This window comes from Melospiza georgiana, chromosome Z, assembly GCF_028018845.1.
Source record: "Melospiza georgiana isolate bMelGeo1 chromosome Z, bMelGeo1.pri, whole genome shotgun sequence".
Lineage (NCBI taxonomy): Eukaryota > Metazoa > Chordata > Aves > Passeriformes > Passerellidae > Melospiza > Melospiza georgiana.
Window position 1 is genome coordinate 23257319 of NC_080465.1, and position 22984 is coordinate 23280302.

A 22984-nucleotide genomic window follows, 5' to 3' on the forward strand; every position below is an offset into this window, starting at 1 on the left:
CAAAACTCTTAAGATGCTTGTTCTATCTTACCTTGCCTTTTGTCTTACTGAGTCAGAATATGACAAGACTCCAGTGAGACCAGAGAGATAGGTTTTCACATAAGGATATGCAAACTTTTGTTTTCAAGCAATGTTGTAACTTCAGACACAAAATTACTGGGTTACAACACATCAGCTTGTTTCATTTTCCAGTGCTTTATTTAAAGTGTTTAAAGCTTAATTAATCTCAACAGCAGTAGGGTGACAGAGAATGAATCTGTCTGAATGGACTCTTGATTGCAATTTCATAATCACTGAGCTTTTAATTAGTGACCCTTACAGTACTTAAAAAAAAAAAAGTCTTCATTAAATGATTGATCAAGGACTTGATGCAGGCAACTCCTTTGTTTTCTTTCTTTTATGTTATTTTACTTTGAAGCAGTTAACCAATGTATTTAGAGAGCTGAAAGTAATAGAAAAAAGGTATTTTCTGTTTTGCTTTTCAGATTATAGTACAGAGGTCACTTACTGCTTTCTTGCTAAGTATGTGTTAACAGTCTGTCTTAGGAAGCAGTAGGGCCTTTGAGTGTGTTTAGGAGGATGGGAAGGTTAATTTTCATGTCTACAAATAGTTTCAGATCTTTAAAATGAAGTCTATTTAAATGTTAGATAGAGCTGAGAAAATCTATGACATTCTGTATGGAACTTCCATTAGCCTCTGGATGTTCTATTTAAAGGGGTATTTGAGGCTGAAACGTGTTGCTCATTTGATGTGCAGGATAAAATTGTGTATTTGTTGATAGTGTTGGTGTGGATGGTTGCCTTTGGTACTATTTATTTGTATAATAGCTGTTTATTTGTATAATAGTTCTAAATAAAAAATAAATGCACTGTTGTTAAGATAGTATTAAAGGTGCAATCATTCCTCAGTCACTAAAGAAATAAACTTTTCCAGATAGTGTCTGTCTTGAAATATCTCTGAGGTTAGACATGATTTTTTTTCTGTATTGAAATAATATTATTAGGTTAGACCTATATGTAATTCCTGTTGCACATTCCAGTTCAGATTTAGTTGTGCTCTTTCTCATTTAGTTAACATGGGATCATTGTTCTTAACATATATTTAAATCCGAGTGGATTCATCTAGATCAAGCTCTGAATTTGGCTCTTGAGTAAGGAGTGGTGTAGTATGCCTCAGTACTATCCATAGGCCTTTGTGGTATCATATTCTTTCTGTGAAAATGCATTAAAACTTTTTCCTTTTCAGCAGATTATGCTGGTTCATCTCTAGGTACGATTTTTTATTTTATTTTGTTTTCTGTTTAGTTTCAATTTATCTAAGGTATTTAAAATCCTTTTTCAAAGGAACTTGAAATATAGAGAGATGTACTATATGTTAGAATTTTAACATTACACTAAATAGGATTTAAAATATTTATATTTCAACCTGGAACTTCAGAATTTTGTCCATAGACAAAATTCCTGTGTCCATCAGAAAATGGCACTGCAAAGTAAGGACAAAGGAATCCCATGTATTATGTGGTGGATATTTACTATCTGTTAAAGAAAAGAGAAGGAAATTTCAAGGTAATTATCTCAGTAATTTGTGTCTGTCTTATGAACAGTGTGTGCTTTCTAACTTCATGTGGGGATCCTTCCTGTGGTGTGCCAGATGCAGAAGTGAAAAATGAGTGAAGCCTCTGAGCAATACTGCCATGGTACACAAGAGATGCTCATGCCAAGGGGCATGGGCAGTGAGACACAAAGCAGAGGACAGAAGTGGGCATGGCTTACTTAGGATTACGCAATCTTTTCACCAGGAGAAAATTTACCATTTTTTGCTAATCAGATTGCAAAAGATAAAAACATGCATGATTTAGAGACCATCTCAATGCATTGAAGAGTGAATTATGTTTTGTGTCACTCTATTCTCTGAAATTGTTGAAAAACTGAATCAGGTCCAAGCAGCTGTGAGTACTTAAAAATATCTTTCATTGTCTCCTGGATTTTACAGCTTCACTACTCATCTTTTATGGGCTTTTTTTAATATGAAAATTATAAAATCATGTGGTTGGAGCTGTAAACAATTGTACATCAATTATAAGTTACTCTGTATGCTATAATACCAGTATTTACTCTATATTAGTCTTTATAAAGAACAATTCTTTACTTAATGTATCATGCATTCAATTAAATTAAAAAAACAAAAAAATAAAATGTTCTGTCACACATTACAAATTAAAGGGATTCAGAATCTATGGTTGTAAAATATATAGTTGTTTTCCAGCTAGCATCCATTTTGCTCATATTAGTCTTGTGCTCAGCTCTCCATAGATATGCTTGTGTATAGTTTCTTTATCCCCTTTAAAAAAAGCATTTGCAAAGTAATGCATGAATAGGGAGCTTTATATAGTGTTGTGCACTATGGAATCCTAGTGTTTTTTAGTGGAAATGTTTTCAGAACAATGTTTTCAGAGTGCAAGTAGCTCCTTGCAACTAATGCATCAGTTTCTGCATCCTGTAACTATATAATGGTGAGGAAAAAAAGCAATGTAATGGAGTTAGATTGTAAAAACCACATCTATTTGAAGAGTGAGATTGGAAGTCAGTGGTACATGAGTCCTTTAACTGAGGAGGAGACAAAAAGAGCTCCATATTTGTGGGGAGTACTGCAGATGATCTATTCAACTGCATCTAGCTTGTCAAAACACAAGGAAAAGTGCTCCACAAACATCAGCAGAATAGAACAGAGGGAAACAGCCGAGTCTCTCTCTTCACTAGAATGTCTTTGGGAAGACTTTCAGTTTGAATCTGTTTCATAGCTCCCTTTTGTAGCATTTAAGTGGCAACAAGGTTTTTTGGTTATTTTTTGGTTTTGTTTTGTTTTGTTTTGTTTTTGTAGTTTGTTTTGAGTCTATACTGAAGTTTTTAGTCTATACTGAAGATTTTTACCAGGGTGATTGTACCCTACACTGAATAAAACATCAAGTAAGTCTTCCTTTTACTCTGATTGCTCAAGCAGAGGCTAATGCTGCATTCTAGTTCTCAATTACCTTGCATGTTGCAGACTTTGCAAAGGTTATTTTGGGTTATAATGGGTACCCTGGGAGAAGAATGACCTGGGTAGACACTCAGTCTACTCAGCTTGCTTTCATTGAAATCAAACTTTCTGAGAATCATCCCAGCAAACTCCAGGAATTTATGAAGTGAAAACAGTTTGCGAGAGCATTGAGACATGGACTTGAAGAAACTGATCAGATTGTGCCATCAGTCAGTTAACACTGATTCTTACTGAGGCAGCATAAATGCCGTCATCATGTGTGATAGTACAGCATGAAACAACATAGCATTAGTTATACCAGTGTAGACAAAATACTGGTTGAATATCTGCAGATAACAATAGTAATTTTAAATCAAATTATTTTAGCTAAAAAGAGATGTGGTGGAAGACCCTTCTCAAGGTAGCTTTTCCTTTGTTCTCATTGAACAAAAGGTACTAACTAAGCTATGCATCTATATCTGGTCCTTGTTTTCTTTATAAAGGAACAATTGGCTATTCAATTCATATTTTCTAGAATATATGCTAGTACTTTATGCTATAAACAGCCCCAAGAGCAGTCGCTTTCTTATAGTGCATCTCTCAGTGAAACAAAGTACAGTTTCACACAAAAATCTTAAATAGCATGAACTGCAAAAGCTTTGGCCATAGAATAGAATAGTACATTATACTAAAAGTCAAAGAAAAACCAGACTAATACCTTTTTCAATCCCAGTAGCTGCCCCTTGTCTCACATGAAAGAGAGCACCCAATTAAAAATGGGAACAAAAATCCTGACTATTTTCTTTAAGTGTGATCTCAGTAACAGAAAAATAATCACTTCCTATCACCTAAGTTGAGTGTATCCTAAAAACATGAGAAGTGTTTTAGGAATTACTCTGGTTGCAGAAAATGAGGAAATGTTTTACTGTGCTAAAGCCCTCTGTGTCAAGGAATAATTTTATATTTCTGTAACAGAGGTCATTTTCATAACATTGGTATAATAAAATGAATTACAAAAGAAAGCAAGACAGTCTCATTTTCCTTAGTTTGTTGCAGGAACAAAAATAAATGTAAATAATGTATTATAGGGTGAAAATTATGTGAGCAATTTTGCACTGGTCTCTTGCATAGTGGGTGGTACCAGCCACCTTCCAGGAAGAAGGCACCCAAAAATAAGTTGCAGGAGAATCAGCTAAATAGGGTATCAAGTCTGTATTTCTTTTAAGACCAGGAAAAAGATCAGTGATATATTTTGAGTAGATCAAGCTGGTATGGGGTATTGATATTACAGAAGCCTGGGGAACATATTCAGGAGAAAAAAAGATTTGATGGAATGAGACGGGAGGTGAATTCAAAGGTGTTGCATTGTGTGTAGAGTACAGAACGTGGGGGCAGCTTTAGCAGCTGCACACTTTATGAATGTCAGAACTGAAATCCAGATATCAGGAAGGCAAAAGGAGAGATAGTCGCTTGGGTGAATATTTTCACTACTTTGACAGAGTGACATAATTCTTAATTTATTCCAGTATGCATTTTACTCTGTGAGGCTGATATAATTTGACCCAAGTGTATCAACTTGTAGACTCATAATGGTCTAAAATATGTTAAAGTGAACTCACACTGCACAGCAGTGGAAGCAGTTCGGAAAACTAATTGTACCATCTGGTGTTCCAGGGCTACATTTAATCATCACATTTTTTACAGGAAGAGGCAAATTTTTTTCAGAGGCAGAATCAGAGATAAGAGAGAGTTGTAAACATACAGCATTTTCATTAAAATAATAATGCAATAAGTATTTTCTGCTTTTTTGTTTTTTCTATTTACAAATAAATGAGGACATTAAATCTTAAAATGATTTATGCGCTCAAATTTTAAGGCCAGCACAATTCTTTTAAGGTTGCAGAAATTATGTCAAATGGAAAATAAAGTCTGCCTCAGAAAATAAAGTCTGCCTCAAAGTCTGCCTTGATCTTGGAAACTAGGGTAACTTTTAAAGCCCCTGCATGGTTCCCTGGATTTCTAAAACTTACACTTACATCAGCATTTAATCAACATGCTGTTTCTGTGCGCTGTGCTTCTTATTTCCTTAAGCCAGGGCCCATGACATCAAATGATAAGGCCTTAAAAAAATATATTTTAAAAGAAAATGTTGGGGTGTTTTCATGTATTCCAGACATTTAATATATTTTTTAATTGACCAAGCCTTTCTGTGTGTTATTTTTATAAAAAATATGTTTAAATAGTGATTAAATTTAAAAAAAAAGGTAACTTAAAAACTGGCAGCAGCAAGAAAGCATCTGAGACAAAAGCTGTAACAATTTATTAGGAAGAGTTGTCTTCATCAAATGAGGTCTGTTTCTCTTTCTTAGTAGTAGCAGGTATTCATACTGTGATTTCCTATACTGTGATATTCTAGACAAAAATTTCACTTGTCTTTTTTGGCACAGTTATGTTGCTTTGAATTTACACTAGAAACTTTTGTTCCTACTTCCCCTTTTACAGTCATATCCTGGGAGAAACTTCAGTTTACAAGCCTCCAAAATATTGGACTATAATTGTACTCCAAAATACAATTATACTCGGCTAGAAAATGAACTTGTTCTCTCTTTTTCTTTAAGTTAACTCTTTTTAAATACTTGTCCTAGTAAATATGTGCCTTCTATTTTTGAATGGACAAATACCAGATATTAATCATCCAACACTAATCAGGCTGTTTAAGAATGAAGGATTTGCTCCCGTGTATCAGGTGTTTTATTTGTAAAAAAGTGTTCTAGAAAGAAAAATGCGGGTTTCATAATACTTTTTTCCTGTTATCTGTTTTTAACATGGGAAATTTATTTTTAAATGATCTGAGGAATAATTTGTCTCTTAAAGAACTTCAGAGAGAATTTTCACTTTCAAGACCTCCTCTATCAAGTTTTTCTGTGGCACTATTAAGCAAAGATAACCACTTACATATTCCAGATGTTCACAGTGGTTCCACTTGCTTTCTGATAGTTTCAAGAGCTACTACATGCTCTAATATTAGTTTCCAGCAACTGAACAGCACTTGACTCAAGCTGAAAACAGCAAGGAAGAGAATATGTTTTAGAAAAGGCTAGTTCTGTATGGATGCTGTATAGAACAGTATTAATTTTTCTTTTATCTTTGAAAGAGTACCCTCTGTGGGTATTCTGAATTCATGAGGGTCAGAATTCTATGACCACATTCCATTAGATATTCCACACGAGGAGGGTTTAATGTTTAAAACTAAGTGTACTTACCTGAGGACATTTGATATTGTGTAGGATTTTGATTTAGCAGAAAATGATATGGCAGTATACTGAAAGCAATGCAAGCCATTGTGCAGCCATTGCAATGCACTGTGGGTTCACAGTACAAATCTCATTCTCACTATTGGCCCTCATATGCTCCCTGTCATGATGCTGAGCATCCCCCGGGGCTGGGAAGGAATATGTGTGTAAAAGCCTGCTCAAGCCCACTGCTCTGTTCAAAGTTCATTTTGTCAGTTATTCAGTTTTTGTACTCTCTTTTGAGCTGAGCTACATATGCACTTACCCCTTGCTGGGCTGGCTAACTCAAGAAGCTGTTTACACTCTTTTGATTAACTCAGGCATAAACATTTCCACAAACAGTTAATCCACTGGACTGATATAAGCATTTATCTAAAAGTAGCTCTCCAGTCCCTCTTGGGTTCAGTTTTCTTTGCAGCAGCTGTGATCAGTCATTCCCTGCATTCTTTGCTCAGCTTCGTAAGTACATCACCCTTGCCACCACACCTCTTTTAGGGGTTTCCTGACCAGAAATCAAAAGGTAATTTTATTTTTTTAATAAACGGGTTTATTCAAGAAAAACAGGTTTGAAAAAGAAAAATGAAAGATAAACTAAATAAAGACCAGAAGAGAAGAAAAAGAAAAGTGAATATATGTATGTGCTCAGAAGCGTAGAGATGGTCAAATGAATAAGATACAGCCTTCACAGCATGTGCATCTTGTAGCACTACACAAGTGTAGGTGTCAGTCTGGATTAGTGGTGCATGCAGTCACAAAGGTAAAGAAGAAAAAGGGAAGTGTATTATTTGGTTTGTGTATTTCCTGGTCATGGTGGTCCGTTTATAGCAGTCTTTCCTTAGGGTCTGTGTGGGAAAGCCTGAAAGACTGCCAAGCAACATTGTCACGTTGCCCACCTTTAAAGAAGATGGAACTGTAGAACAAGTTGTAAAACAGAAAGCAAGTTTGAATTGTTAAAATTACTTCCTGTGGTATACTGCAGTGTTCACTGTCATCCATCTCACCATTTCGCAGAGTAACAAAGGCTTTTGTCGGTGTACATAAACAGTTTTATGGTAGGAAGCAGGCCCAAACTCATTATCTGGGGCGTGTGATGATCATTCAAAGTAAGCTGTGTATCTGTCATCCCTATCCAATGCATCAGTGAAAACCATATCCTCAAGATTAACTTATTTATGCATGTGTTTGGTGATAGCTGTTCTTGTGCTAAGATTGCAACCTGTTGCTGGCTCTTTAAGGAACAAACTTTCCCTTTACTAGGTGAGCCTCATTCAGTTTTGTTGCCAAATTAAGTGGGGTGTCTTCAAAGTCACATCTTATTTGATTGTATACAGGAATTCCATGAAAGTTTCATACAGCACTCTTATAATTTACCCAGGTACTTTAGGAACTGAAAGTCTTTATTGTGTAAGTCCTAAAATAGACATTTCTACTTCTGTCCAAATGCTTAATTTATAAATTTAGATCAAGATTCTTATTAATTTTCTATGCCATGTAAAACAAACACTTAGAGAAGTTGCTCATGAAAATTATGCAATGAGAAAGTTAAAGTAAACTGTTTCAATTTCTTAGAAGATTGAGTTACTTCTTAGAAAGGTTACATTTGGTTTTTCTTTCATGTTCATAGTATGACAAAATATGAAGCAAAGAAAATTTTTATGGCATAAAACTTCATATCCAATTTTTCATATTTTCTTCTGAGTAGAATCATTTAGGACCTCTTTAATACTAATTATATTAATCTATTCAAGTTGGGTTTTTTTCTCTTTCTAGATTACAGAAGGAAGGTGAAATGAGGAGATAAGGAAGTTGTAACTTTCTCAAATTTATGACTTTCAGCTTTTCTTTTAACGCTATGCAGTTTTCTTTTCCATCTGTGTCTTTTCCTGTTCATGCATACTTTCATGGACAAGTTTTCCACTTGATGATGTTGCCTTAAAAAAAAGGGGGGGGTAATTAAAATATTTTAAAAGTATACTGACTGTACTCAGTGACAGTCTGTTATGGTGTTAAATATTTTCCTTTAAATTTTTAAGAAATTCTTATATGTGGCTTATACATGAAAAAAAAAAGATGACATGGGAATTACTTGTCAGTTTTTACACTAGAAGAAAATATCCTTGAGTTCAGAGATGCCTTGCTTCATAAACTGTTTGGAAGTAGTAGCCTGCATATGCTTTCATATGGTTTGAAGCATTCTGGATAGTTCAGTAAAAAAAACTGACAAAAAGAATTGTTTACAGACATCAAGATACTGAAAAGGAAGTGAAAAAGAAGATGAAGTGTAGACAAGGTAATGCATATTAAGAAAACTACTAGTCTTCAGCCTGTATGTGTGAAGTCATGGGCATTGCTGCCGCTGAGGAAAGAGATCAGAGAATGGTAAGGGCTGGTTCTCTGAAAATTTCAGAATTGTTAGGGTTGCAAGGGACTTCTGGAGATCATCCAGTCGAATCCCCCTGCAAAAGCAAGTTCACCTAGAGCTGATGAAAAAATGAAATGTCCAGGTGGGTTTGAATGTCTTGCAAGAGAGAGACTCCATGACCTCCCTGGGCAGCCTGTTCCTGTGCTCTGACTGCCTCAATGTAAAGAAATTTTTTCTCATGTTGAGATGGAATTTCTTGTGTTTTAGTTATGGCCATTGCTACTTGTCCTGTCATGGGCACCATGGAACAGAGTCTGCCACCATCCTCTTGGCACCTGCCTTTGGCATATTTATATTCACTAGTAAGATCTCCTCTCAGTTTTCTCTTCTCTGGACTAAACAGGCCCAGCTCCTGCAGTCTCTCCTCAGAAGAGAGGTGCTCCAGGTCACAGATCACCTCTGTTTCCTCCACTGGACCCTCTGCAGTGGCTCTTTGTCTCGGGCTCAGAACTGCACATGGCACTCAGGTGTGGCCTCGCTCGAGCTGAGTAGAGGGCAGGATTACCTCACTCAGCCTGCTGGCAATGCTCTTCCCAGTGTGCCCAGGGTACCATTGGTCCTCATGATCAGCTGAGCAAACTGAATGTTAGGACTGAGCAGGAAAAAATAGAAAACCACAGAAAAATCATTATGTTGGTCTTCTATTATCCCATGGTAAAATAGTCATTTTAACTATAACCACTTTTGTCTGAAAGACTTTAGTAGTACAAGAGTAAGTAAGGTATGCAGTGGGACATAAGATGTCAAATACGCGTAAATGGCCTCTGCCAGAGGAGTTGCTAAATTCACTAGATCTTCTCAGTTGATCACTGCAGTTGCTGACAGAGATATAGGAGGGCATAAATTACTTTTAATAGATGAATAGAGCTTTGTATTTGAATTAGAGCACCCTCTCTGCAGTCTTCATAAAAGGAGACATATGTACTGTTGTAGGCAACTACACTCTGGAGTTATTTGCCATGACAAGTTATAGACCCAGGTAGACGCATGTAAGAAGAATACCCAAATTCAGAGAATAAGTACTTTGTTGGCTGTAAAAGTTGGCTGTACCGATGCAGCCAGCCTTTAGCTCAGGGCATCCCTCCGTCCCTTGTCAGCAAAGGCCAGGAATGGACAGTGGGGAAAATTTACTTATTGACTTATTGTCTCTGTGTATTCATCTTGGCAGAAATGCTTTCATGTGCGCAGCACGTTAAAAGAAAATTAGTATATCTTTCAGCACTTTTGCCATCCCATCCCTCTAACAGTATCTTGGAGGCCTGTGGACCCTTCAGATGTTGCAAGAACTAAAAATCTAAAACTGTGTAAATACACATTCAAAATTTATTTTTGCAATTATGGCATGCATGCATACCCTCCATTTTTAGTCTTTTCCCCTTCTCAGGGGAAATTAAGGATTAAAGTGCAGCAGTTTCTTTCAAGGTGTAGGAGTAAGCTTAATAGTCTATTCTGAAACATAAAATCACACACTTATTAGTACATATAAATTAGTGTAGTTATTGATGTTGTGCTGAAAGCATGGATCTTCTAAGATGTACATAAATCATAAAATAACAAAAGACATGAATAAAAATTAAATTGCATTTGGGAATAATGCAACAGAAGCTGATTTGATTGTATCCCATTATTTTTTCTGATGTCTTGCTGTGATGTGTGTTTGTGAGGATACCCCACACACACGAGTAGATATATTTGCCCTCGCTGTTATATCGCTCACTTAAAAAGACAAAAATGAATGTTCCTGGGCTTTGGATTTTGTATTTGAGACTTCTGGTTGTTAACTCTCTTGTTTTGATTACTGCTATGGTTAAGAGCTGCTGATTCACAGACAACTGACAAAACTTGTTTTTCCTGGAAGTCATCTGTGACTCTCTTCAGAACAGCTTGTGCTAATTAGACTTTGAAGTGTCCTCTTGGTGGAAAACTTTTTTTTCTTGCTTTTTTAAAAAAAGGTCTGCTCTTTTAGCAGGTCTGCTAAAAAAATAATTTGTTAGATTAGTAATCAAGTGCAGTTAAATAATGATTTTTATGCTTAAAAGCCCATTGATTTTCCAGTTCATTTAAAATATATTTTAAATATTTTAATGCAAAATATTTATTTGTGAATCAAAAGCCAGATGTACTTGGACTTTAAATTATGCTTCTGTTGTAGTGGCTTGTGAGTTTTGTGCACCACTGATAATTCAAATGAAGATCATGCTGTTGGAAGTTCTGAATAAATGCATAGCTAATACCATGACAATAAAATCTTTAATATCTTGTGAAACCAAGGAAGTTCAGACGAAAAAAAATGTAAGTGGGATGAGTAAGTAATTTGGGTGGTTAGAGTTCCAGAATATTAACTCTGTTTTTACAGTGCTCACGGTAAAAGGAAAAGAACCATTTTCTAGCCTTTTAGAATGCAGTATTGCAGTCATACCTACATGGTTTGTGGTCACTGTAAGGAAGACAGTGTTTGTAAGGCTGACTGCTTGTCTCTTGCTGTGATTCTCTTTGGGGTTTGTTTACTATGGAGTTTTTGTTCCTCGGGGCAATGCTGACAATTGCCTTTTTAACATAGGTAGGGGATTTATGTTACAGGCAGCTGGCCCTGAATGAATAGGTAAAGCTAACAGACTTGTTCAGATACTTTAGCTGGTGAGGTGTTAAGTGTAACATCCCTGTCAGATGAATTAGCACTTTTCAACAGAAGTGGTGTAGATATGCACCTAATTTCAAAGAATAAGTAGGTTGGTGATTTAATGAATATGTTCATTAACAAACAAGAAAATTTGCCATAGTTTGTAGAATGAAACACCGGCATCTAAGGGTAGCACTAATAACAGGAGTAATAAACTACTGCTATGACTTGGGGAAATTTCCACTTTTTTGAAGCAGCATTTATTTCATTTGGATATTTACGTGTTTGATAAGAAAATGTAGTCCCTATGTGCTTCTTCTCAGGCACAAAGATACAGCTTTACTCTTCTAATTGATGTGACATGTATTTTCTTCTGAATTAACTTGAGGAAAAGTTATCCGCAGAGAGAAGTAATTTGAATGTATTACATTTGATTCATGTATTCAATCAAGTTTTTTTTTTTGGTTTCAAACCATAGCATTTTATAGATAAATAATCAGATCCTTCCCTATATTGTCAGTGAGATTAAGTTACTGATTTCTAGCTAATACTTTTCAGATACTAAGGGTTTTAATTTGAAACAGTGTGTTGAGGCTAATGGGTTTCACTAGGAATATCTTAATCATAACAAGGGAGCAATTGTTCATTGACCTTTTATTGTTTTGGGTTGTCTTCTTTTTAAGTGTGGATTTAACCTTGGAGCAATTCCAGCTGTGTTAATAAACGTCAGGAAGCTTCACTCAACATAAATATATTATAAAAAATTTGGTCTCTTACCTAATACATAGACAACTAAGCAAGAGCAGCTGCTTACTGAAGTCAGTTTCTTTTTCACTACATGTGAAATTCATAAGCAAAAACAAGACATGAAACTAGTTCACAGCTGGTAGTTGGCTGATATACACTCAGCAGTTGCTATTGAATCTGGCTTGCACATAGGAGGTTGAATTTAGTTAATAGGGGAGAAGTCATAAAGTATTAATTGCTTTTGATGCTTTCAGACATTTCTAGAATCAGCAAACTAATTTAATCTCAATGAAATTTACGTCTTATGTTTTGTCTGCCAAACTTATAAAGTTCAAACATAATTAACTTCCTTCAAAGAATTCCAAGTATGAAAACATTTTTGGTTGTATGTGAGAATATGAGCATTACTTGAATATTATTATGAATATTATATGATCAATATATGAGTATTTATTGAAAATTCTTAATAATGCTGACTACTTCTTTTGCAGAATAGGTATGAAATGGAAACATTTGTAATTCTTTGCGAGTAAATGGAGGGGGCAGTCAGAATAGTGGACAGCAACTGGTAGTACTCATGTTGTTGTATGGAAAACCTGCCAGTTTAGAGGTTTAGAGGGAAAACCTGCCATTTTAAAGGGGCACAAGTATAAATTGCTGCATGACATTGATACTTAATGGTTTGGTTTTGGTTTTTTTTAGTGTGGTTTTTTGTTTGTTTGTTTTTTCATTTTAGAGGTCAGAAGAAGGTTAGGGGATTGCTTTTCCCTTTAGAAAGCTAGAGATTATCCTGCAGTTTTCTGTTAGTACTGAGCATCATCAGGAAGAGGGAGGTTTGGGAATTCTCTTTCTGTCATGACTGAGCTCCAAATGGCAACTAAACATCACAGAGCTGCTTGCTCTTTCCCCACGCAGTGAAATGGGAAAGAAGAATTGCAAGGGTAAGAGTGAAAAAAGCAATGGGTTCAGATAAAAATAGTTTCCTAATTGAAATAAAAATAACAGTATGAATGATAGCAATAATGAGAAGGAAAATAACAGAGATAGGTAAATGCCAAGCAAGATGATGCTGCTGAAAACAACTGCTTACCACCAACCAACCGAAGGCTGGACAGTCCCTGAGCCTCAGCCCCTTGGCAGCCTCCTGCTCCTCTTTTTGCTGAGCACAGCCCTACAGGGTGTGGGATATCCTGCTCAGCTGGGGCCATCTGTGCTGCCTGTGCCCCCTGCCAGTGTCTGCCCAAGTGGTGCAAGGAGGAGGAGGAGGAGAGGCCTTCAGTCTGTGTAACCACTGCTCAGCAACAAGTAGCACCTCCCTGTGTTACCCTCACTTTTCTAACACAAACCCAAAACATAGGTCCTTACCAGCTACTGTGTAATTAACTCTATCACAGCCAAAACGAGCAAGAAAAGTATTTCTAAATGTTTCGCCTTATAATAAAGGATCACTCCCAGTACTTCAAAATGCAGTACTGGGTTTTGTCTTTGGCAAGAGTGATTTTTCTATTTTATTGGACCAATTTTTAAGTTCACTGATGATGGCTAAAATCAGGACCCTGACTGCTTCTTCTGGTACTGTTACCAGCTGTACTATTTCAAGCTCCAGCATTAGAAGTCCTTCTGTCTTTTTCAGTCTGGTGATCAAATTGTAAAAGAGGATGCATATATTTGTGGAACTACAAGGCACAAAATTTTAGAAATATTCTTGGTTATAGTTCAGTCATTGCAACAAAACGTTTTTGAAATAAAACATTGCATTTCAGAGCATTTCTTCTCTGTTTTTTATTGAAGTTAGTATGAGTGATACCTATGTTTAGCATGAGGTCTCATTTGAAAGACTACATTTTTTTTTCCTGATGAGATTGTGCTTTTTCTTTCGTATCCCAGATGGCTATTCCCTATTTTGGAAACAAATAGTAAAAGTCTAAATACTCTGCCTTATTCAAATTTTATTTGTCATTGTTTTGTTCAGTCCTGGACACCATTTTTTGTCAAAAGTTCTGTGTCCAAAAGCTTTCAGCCAGTTCTTTTGAGGGCGATACTCAAGAGTTGGCAGAATAGTGATGGGCTTACTACTACTTGTGGGTGAAGTGTTGTGCTCACAGACTGACAGATATTTGGACTGTAAGAAGAAAGGCTTATCTTATTAAATTGGAATGATAATTATGACTGAATTTCAAATACTGTCAAACATTTCAAACTTGACCTTTACATGCAAATAATCCAGCAAACATGCTGAACTGGAGGGCACCATTCCATTGAAAGGAAGTTCCTGGGAAGAAGGCCAAACGCTTGAAACAGTGTTTTGATTGCTTACTCCAGATTTTCAAACAAGGAACAATGACAGTCATCCCCACTAAATGTGTTTGTGGTCTGAAAAATTTACCATTACTCAAATTAATTTTCATGTTCCTCTAGCTTTTACAGTTACAGACACTCCACTTTTAAGAAGCTGAGCTTGAACTCAAACCCCTACCATTAAGGCTTCAATGCGTTTTTTGAAAACGAAGGTATTATGTAGTAAAGGCATTATAGCTTCTACACTTAATATGTTTGACAGGCTGCAGTCTCCTATGAACTCTTCTGGGACATCTGACTCTTCTAAATGTTTTTAAAACCACTAACATGCTGAATGCTTTATGAATAATTAGTAGTGATAAATGTAGATGGACAACTCTGTGCACTTGATTCTTCTGTCAGAGGAAATACTTGTTCAAACTTGTGTCCTATTGCTGTAGACATTTATTTTCCTTTACAGCCCTGTTGACATTCATACATGTGTTCTATCATATCTCATTAAGGTACCGAGCAATGCTTTTAAAGGATGCATTTTCTGTACATTGCAGTCCATGTAATCATTACTGTGAGGTAATATTACCACTGGCTGCAAATTGAGTAACAAAACCTTTGTCAGGTACCTGTTTATATACTTGGATGGTTCTGACCACAACAAGGTTTCAGTCTTGTTTGGGTCTAATTAAGCTGTAATATATAAAATTAGTAATAAAACAAAATAATTGACTGTGGTGGTTGTGTTTCCTAGGTATAGCATACCTGAGTGGAATGTGCAGTGAAAAACGAAAATGTATTATTGCAGAGGACAATGGTCTGAATCTGGCTTTTACAATTGCCCATGAAATGGGTCACAAGTAAGTATGTGGATGTTAAAGCCTTTTATTCACTTGCATGTAATACTACTGCAATTTGACTAATTTGATTGTGTACTTCAGTTTTTCCTTTCTTTCTCTAAGGAGGGGATTTAAATGAAAAATTCAGAAAATAGTGTTTCTGTTAATAATAATTTTAATAATATGTATCAATATATGGTATGTAGCTTAACAAATTGTTTATGACTTGAAGTAATACAAAAATCTTTATAGCTACAAAATAAATAAATTAACTGGAAAGACTGCTATTGTCTGGGGAAAATCAGGTGCCCCAAGATGTTTGTTCTATGCTGACTGTGGTATTGTGTAACATGTCCAACTCTAACAATTGTTGCCAGCAAGCATTTTAATGAGATCATAAGTTGGAAGAGCCCTTATTTAATTTGGCTTTCTCAGGATAGATCCTGTTATAGTGTAGAACAGTCATTGGTCATTGCAACATTAATGTTTTTCATCTTAGAAGAAGAAAAGGATGGCAAAATGAAGGTGAAGTTAGCTGTCCTTCACAGCTGGGCTGGATGCTTTTACTCATTCAGTGTCAAATATTTTAGCCCAAAGTGAAAAATTAATATTTTGCAATAATAAAATCTGTTAATAAGATTTCAACTTCATTCTTGCCTTCATTACTTGAAAAAAAAAAAGGAAATAGAAAATGTCTTAATTTAAACTGAAATAAAAAGGGAGTATGTATTACTCTATCATTTTTTATGCAGTGTCTGTGCCAGGTATTTGTGTATTTGTATTATAATATCAGTTTCAGAGTGACAACTGAGAGGGATGTTTTGCTAGGTGTGTGGTTAGGTATCTTAGGACAAATACTTTGAATTGAAAGTGACTTGGTTTAAATTTGGTCAAGCTTCCTGAGAATGGAGATCCTAACATCTAATGTTGAAAAATGAAGTTAATTATAAGAAGAAACTGGAAATTAAAATATTTTTATTGATTTTTTTTCTGGATGCAAAATAAGCAAATACAGAGCAATTATTTAAAGATTGACAGAAGTATAAGTTGCTGCATGAAATTGATATTTTATGTTTCTTTCTTTTTTTTTTTTGTATTTTCATAACTGCAGAAAAAAAATCTCCTGGTTAATATAAGCCAGCCTGCTTGCATGATAGTTGTGATAAGGAAAGGTCTAAAAAGAAATATGTATTCATGTTTTGTAGCTAAACATCATTCTATTTCTATTTTTTGCTGTAGTGTTTGCTGGTATTGGAAGAGGGAATGGGTAGAAGAAGATTTATTTTCTGTAAACTTATTCTGATGGCAGTAAACCAAAAATAAGGGGAATGAAACAATCACTGAATATGATCTGCAGATAAGTTCACTGGTAGAGTAAATTAGATAATTGTTTACTGCAAGTATGATAATAACAGATATACTGCTTTATGACCAACACAGTAAAAGTGTTTTTAGAGTATAAAAGCCTCTGCTGAAAAATTACTGTATTTGAAAAAAGAGACATCTCAATCAGCAAAGAGTACAACATAATATGCTCTCTGAAAAATGGTGAGAGGTAATGTTCTTGCAAAGTTACAGGTGGTGTGTTGGTGGTGCAATAGCAAATTTCTGAATGTGGGATATGGATCTTAAGAAGTTTATATGCTTACATACTGGTAAGGTTTTTGTCTTGCAGAAGACAGTCAAACCTATCTTTGACTTCCTAAGAAGTCAAAGTTCTTCTAGATGGCAGTCCATACATAAAACAAGGTAGACAGAAACGCTCACTGTTGCTGCTAGCAGTTCTTCCAAGACTGCAGCACAGGTCAGACTCTATAACCTATCTTACATTTTTTTTGTGAACTTGGAATATCTTCATGGATTTGCTTTGCAGTTGGACTGTGAAACAGAAGGAATTTACACAGTCTTCCTACAGGAACATAAAACTTATATTGCTGATATATAAATCCCAGGGAAAAAAAAATGTTACAAGGCTACATATGAGATTTTAGAGCTTTCAAATCCTTTCATACTAATTCAAATGAATGTGGAAAAACAAATCATGCTGGTATCCCAGCCATCATATTCTCACTGGTATTGATAGTAATGGCATTTGGGTGTTGTTGGAGATATCCTCAAAATTCTTTGTGGGTGATATAATAGGTATTTTTAGAAAGTGGAAATAAAGAATAAATTAAATCTTGTGTTAATATAAAAGACAGGATATTGATTGAATCAGACATTTCTTCAAGAAGTCCAAACTAATGAAGGTTTATAACAGACCACATAGTGTATAGAAAAGGAAAAAAAAAAAAAAAAGAAAAGAAAAAAAAAGAGCCCCCCCCCAGTGCCAAAGATGAAGAGGTGTAGAGGAGAGATTCCTGATTCATGATGGATTCAGAGTCCTTAGCTGTCACAATCTGAAACACAGCAGTCTTGCACCAAGGAGTGTAGGGTGACATTTTAGAGAGATTTGTTTTTTTCTGCATGGGTGTTTCTGTCTGCCAGCCAGGCCCTGGCAATTGCAACGAAGATGCTAGAAGTAGTTGAAGCTTTGTGAAGAGACAATATAAAATGTTTAAAGACAAACATTTGAATGTAGATCCTATTGGAAGGGACTTGAGCAGCTTCAAATATATCTAGAGTATCTCTTACAGAGATTTGTCTTGCTTGTTCTTAACTGCCTCAGAAGCAGAGATTAAATGCTCACCATACAGACTAGTCATAAATGGTTCCTACCATACATCATCTTTTCTAGAAAATTTTCACTAACTTTTTCTGAATCTTGAGGTCATTTAACTACTACCTTGGCTTTTTTGTATGTAATATCTGCAATGTAGAACCAAAAGCTTTCTCAAAGACTTTGCTTCTTGAAGGATAAAGGAAAAACAATTTTTTTCTGTTGTGTACAACAGATATTCTTGCTCATAAATTATTGTACAAATAGATTCAAAACTTAAGCAATATAGATGCTGTTGATTTTCATTTTCTGAGAGCATATACAAAGACATTACCAGTTGTCATTGTATTGATGAATATAAAGTTCTAATGCGTTCCTTTCATTGAAGAAATTTTTCCTGATATCCAACCTGAACGTCCCCTGGCACAGCTTGAGGCCATGTCCTCTTGTCCTGTAGCCAGTTGTATGGAAGAAGATGCCCTTATATTAAATACATTCTGATACATGGATGTTTATTAAGCGTTGTGTTGTTGATTTATTTTTGTTTTTCCAATTGGAAGAGAAATATTCTCAGTGAAATACAATGGCAGACTAAACCTTACTTTGCAATGTGAAATGTTTTTGTTCTAACCTTGTGTATCTGGATGTAGAGATTTTAATGACATTGAGAAATTATGTAAGTCAACAGTTGATTTTTGAATTGTGTGTAATTGGTCATTAAAAATTGTATCACATTAATGGACTTGGTTTTATTAAACATATTCTAATTTTTAAAATAAATTTACTAAGCAATTAGGTAATTACATAATGAGGTCACATTACAAAGTAAAAACTAGTAACAGTTAATTAAAAGACATTGTGTGGAGGACAGAGATAAGAGTGACAATTGCTGGTGTTGAGGTTAACAAGCTACATGTGATTTTACTTGAATGATGGCCCTCTAAGTGCTAGGATTCCTTTTGAAGGATGGAGAAATACAGAACGGATGTAAATTTCTGCATCTCAAAATATGTTGATTTACAATTATTAAGTGCTCTAAGTGTAGTTTAGAAGTTGTTTTAGCCACTTAAAAGAGAAACTGGTGTAATTCTTCAGAATTAATTTTATACCTCTGCATTCTTTTTCTGACAAGCATTTTTGGAATATGAGAGGTAACTGTTACTAAAATACAGGATATTCTGCCACATATTTTTAGTGATGAACAGGGAGTCTGTGGAATTTCTGAATCACCTATTAAGTAGTTAATAAGCAGAAAGCATATATTCTTCGTGACTATATTAAAAAGTTGTATGAAATCCTCACTCAGTTTATCAAGGGTCCCACACTGTCGGTGGAGACTGTGCTGGTAAGCTGAACCCAAATAATCTTGCTTCTGTGTCTCTCCCATACAACACCATGGGCTATTAGGGTATTGGATAGAATACCCAGGGAAAATTCTTGTCATTATGGCTTTATTCCAACTGCAAAGTCTTTAATTTCCCTCTAGTAGTTTCTTTCTTAATTTTTTTCTGTTCTTTTTGGCTAATGGTCTAAAGCTGGGTTTTCCAGACCAAGATACAGAGATAAGGATATTAATTTATCTGTGGGTACTGTCAGAGATGTTGAACTTTGACTGTTTTGGCTGGTTTTCGTCACCACTGAGTTTTCTGTTCAAATCAAAGTCAATTGAAGTGTAGAGACAGGAGCCTAACTTTGAGTAAAATAGTTTGAAAAGTACAGCTACTGTTTGAAAAATTGAGCTTTGTAGTGATTTTTAAAATACATGCACAACAGTTATAGGCAATCATCTTTCCCATACACGTATTTGTGTCATTACTGATTTACACAGAAATTGTTATAATTCCCTTCTTTTTGTGCATAGCTGCATACAATGTGGACATGCCTGGAGAAGAGGAGGCTCTGGGGGAAGCCCATGGCACCTTTCAGACCTAAAGGAGACCTACAGTAGAGCCTGGAGAGCCTTTTACAAAGGCACATGGTGGCAGGACAAGGGGGAATGGCTTTAAAGTGAATGAGAGTAGGTTTGGATTCGATATTAGGATTTTTTGCTGTGAGGGTGGTGAGGCATTGAACAGGTTGTCCATAGTGGTTGTGCACTCCCCATGTTGAGTTGATCAATACCAGGCAGGGTGGAATTTTGACCACAACCTGGTCTAGTGGAAATTGCCCTGTCTGTGGCAGTGGGTTTGGAACTAGATGATCTTAAATGTCCCTTCCAACCCAAACCATTATATGATTCTATGGTTCTCTTATTTTTATATTATTTTTGTATTTTTTACTGTCTGTGAAATTTTCTATCCTCCTTGTTTAAAAATTGGAAACTTTATAGGGATATTTATCTATAAAGCATAGTACTTGTTTAATAAGAATCTACTTTTTTAAAATTACTCTTAAAAAGAAGGATAATGTCCTTTCCTTTTTCCTTGAAACTTATTTAGTTGATAAAAATTAACAGGAGACTTTATCTTTGTATTGCATTTCAGCATTACATATTCTCTATTTCAAACATGATTTGTACAAAACCACCCTCGTAGTTTCATCACTTTTTTTTTCCTGATAGGTCAGGAAAAGTATCCATAAGATAACTATTCTAAACTCTTGCAGTTAAACTAACACTGCACTGAATGGTCTTGAAAGGATTTTCTTTTCTTTTTTTTAAACTACTTTAATGAAGTTAGAAGTATATATATATTAGATGTTCAACTATGCAAGTCCTTGAGATTACCTTACATTCATTTTCATGCTTTAGTGGGTAAGTTCTTTAAAAATTGATAGTCTCTTTTTTGCCTGCATCCACATCAAAGTCGACATCTTTTTTCCACAGTCATATACTTTTGCTGACTTAAATCAGCTTAGGATCTTCCTGGGCACATGGGTGTATATTTCCAAACTTCAGTGGCCTGAAAATTTTACAATAAAACACATTTAAGATTACAGATGACAGAAAATAATGAAGTCTGTTAACATACTTCACATTTATGTTTACTTGTACTCAAAATGTTTCTGGTATTAAAAACCATAAAAAAAATTAGTTTTGTTGGTCCAGTTCTAATCATGTTCATGCATCACATCCCTGCAACACCAGCCAGAAATAAAGCATCTCTAACCTTTTGCTAGTAGCAAGACAGTTGAAGAAACAGCTCAGGAAGAAATGAAGCACAGAGACAGGGAAGAAGCACTACATCAGCATTTTAGTAACATGAAAAGATATGATTTTTTTACATGAAATAAGGATTATTAAACTCTCTCTCTAGCAAGGTGTTAAGGGTTGTGTTTCTGCCAGGCTATACTGTTCCTGGATGGATTTATCTTAAATTTTCCTTAGGATAACATTTGTAAAAGGAACAATTAGTAACTGAAAAACATCCTACAGGATGCAAAAGCTTAATTGATAGTCTAATACATTTAAAATACATGTGAAAAAATTGGCAAAAGATCACAACAATGTCAATGTATTTGTTAATACAAAACCTGGTTTTTTTATAGCTGTTCACTGATTTTGTGATAGCTCTACAATGTGGCATGGGTGTCATATTTACCAGAAGCCAATACTTCTTCGGTATTATATCATTTCTGTAAAAAAACCTTCAGAAAGAGCAATGTATATTTTAATGTTATGATGCTAAATATACCTGTCACAGCAAACCTTTAAATTATTTGTATACTTCAGTCAAAGGACTGTGGCTCAGTAGTTTGCCTAGATCCAGCAGCAGGAAGCATGGTGGTTGAAGTACTGGAGTTAGAGAAGAAAGCTGTTCTGCAAAAGCTGCCAAGTCAGCTAGACAGCAGCATCCAGCATATGTTAAAATCCCTATACTAATGTGCATGTTTTATTTTTACCCAGTTGTTTTAAGACTGAAAATGCAATCTGAATTTCCAGCATTTTGGAGAATGAGCAATGATTTACAAAAGGGAAATAACAGTTGCATAAAGTTATTTATTTTTACTTTTTCTGATCATATACTTTTTAACAAGAAGATGGAGATTTCCTTGTTTTGTAGATTTTCCTTTGAATATAAATTCTTTCCAAAAGAAATCAAGTTTTACCTTTTACCATCATAATTTTTCTGTAGCTGGTCAACCGCCTTTCACTTTTAGCTAAATAATTAATTTACTGGTTGAAAGATTTCTTACTCCATTTATTCAATCATCTGAGAAGCCCTCATTTGTTTTAAAGGACATATAAAAATCATACAGCACTTAATACTTCACTAACTAGGACATAAAAATAACCAACAAGCCAACATATAACAGCTTATAAAACCCTTCTACTAGTCTGGTCTTTTTTATATATATTTCTCTATAAAGATAGCAGTGTGATAAATCATTTTGTTGAAAAAGTGCAATAAAAGTACTAAGAAGGTAGTGTAGCTGCTGTCTTTCTGTCTGTGATAATCACATAAGGGGTATTATATTCACTTATTAAATACATCCTCATGGTACTGCAGAATTGGAGATCAGACAAACTTGTGTGAAAATCATTGTGCTATAAATCTGCATATAAGCTGTTAAGCCTTGTAAATTTTGGGTCCATAGTTTAAAACGTTTCCATCATTCTACTGTACTATTGCACAAAATGATTAAAAAAAAAAGCAATGGAAATAATAAGGAAGATAATACTTCATTATTATTAATACTTTTTAAAGTTATTTTTATTTTTAAGGTACAGAATTTATTATATTAATGATTTATTTCACCAAATATAAAATTATCTAGGATAATGGTTGCAGAGAATTTACAAATACTGTATAGTAATCACTTATACCAATATGAATTTTAAACAAATCAAATGGAATGTGATCCCATCATACATCACAGGTATAAACTGTCAACTGCATTCGGAGATTTATTTTCTCCTTCACAAGGGGAAAGTTTTCTAGTAATTTTCAGTCTTTCCTGAGCTCATACTAGTAATATTATACTTGATCTGAAGTTCACACTCATCGTTCTTTTGTTCTATATATCACTTGGAATAAACAGGTCCTTTATTTGGGAATCTATTTATCATATTGAACATTCTATTTATTGTACTGAACACCACTGGTTCCTTGATCCAGCACTTGCTCTTGCACTTTTCTTAATCTACCTCTTATTCG

At 35.0% G+C, this 22984-nt stretch overlaps 1 protein-coding gene across 1 annotated transcript in view; it reads left to right on the top strand.

Annotated features, from left to right (window-relative positions):
* Positions 1 to 22984, top strand: part of ADAMTS19 (ADAM metallopeptidase with thrombospondin type 1 motif 19) — a 130176-nt gene that overhangs the window by 51729 nt on the left and 55463 nt on the right. The window contains exon 8 of the mRNA XM_058043872.1: positions 15145 to 15250. Within this exon, the coding sequence (XP_057899855.1) occupies positions 15145 to 15250 (106 nt within the window). The remainder of the gene's footprint in view (positions 1 to 15144; positions 15251 to 22984) is intronic.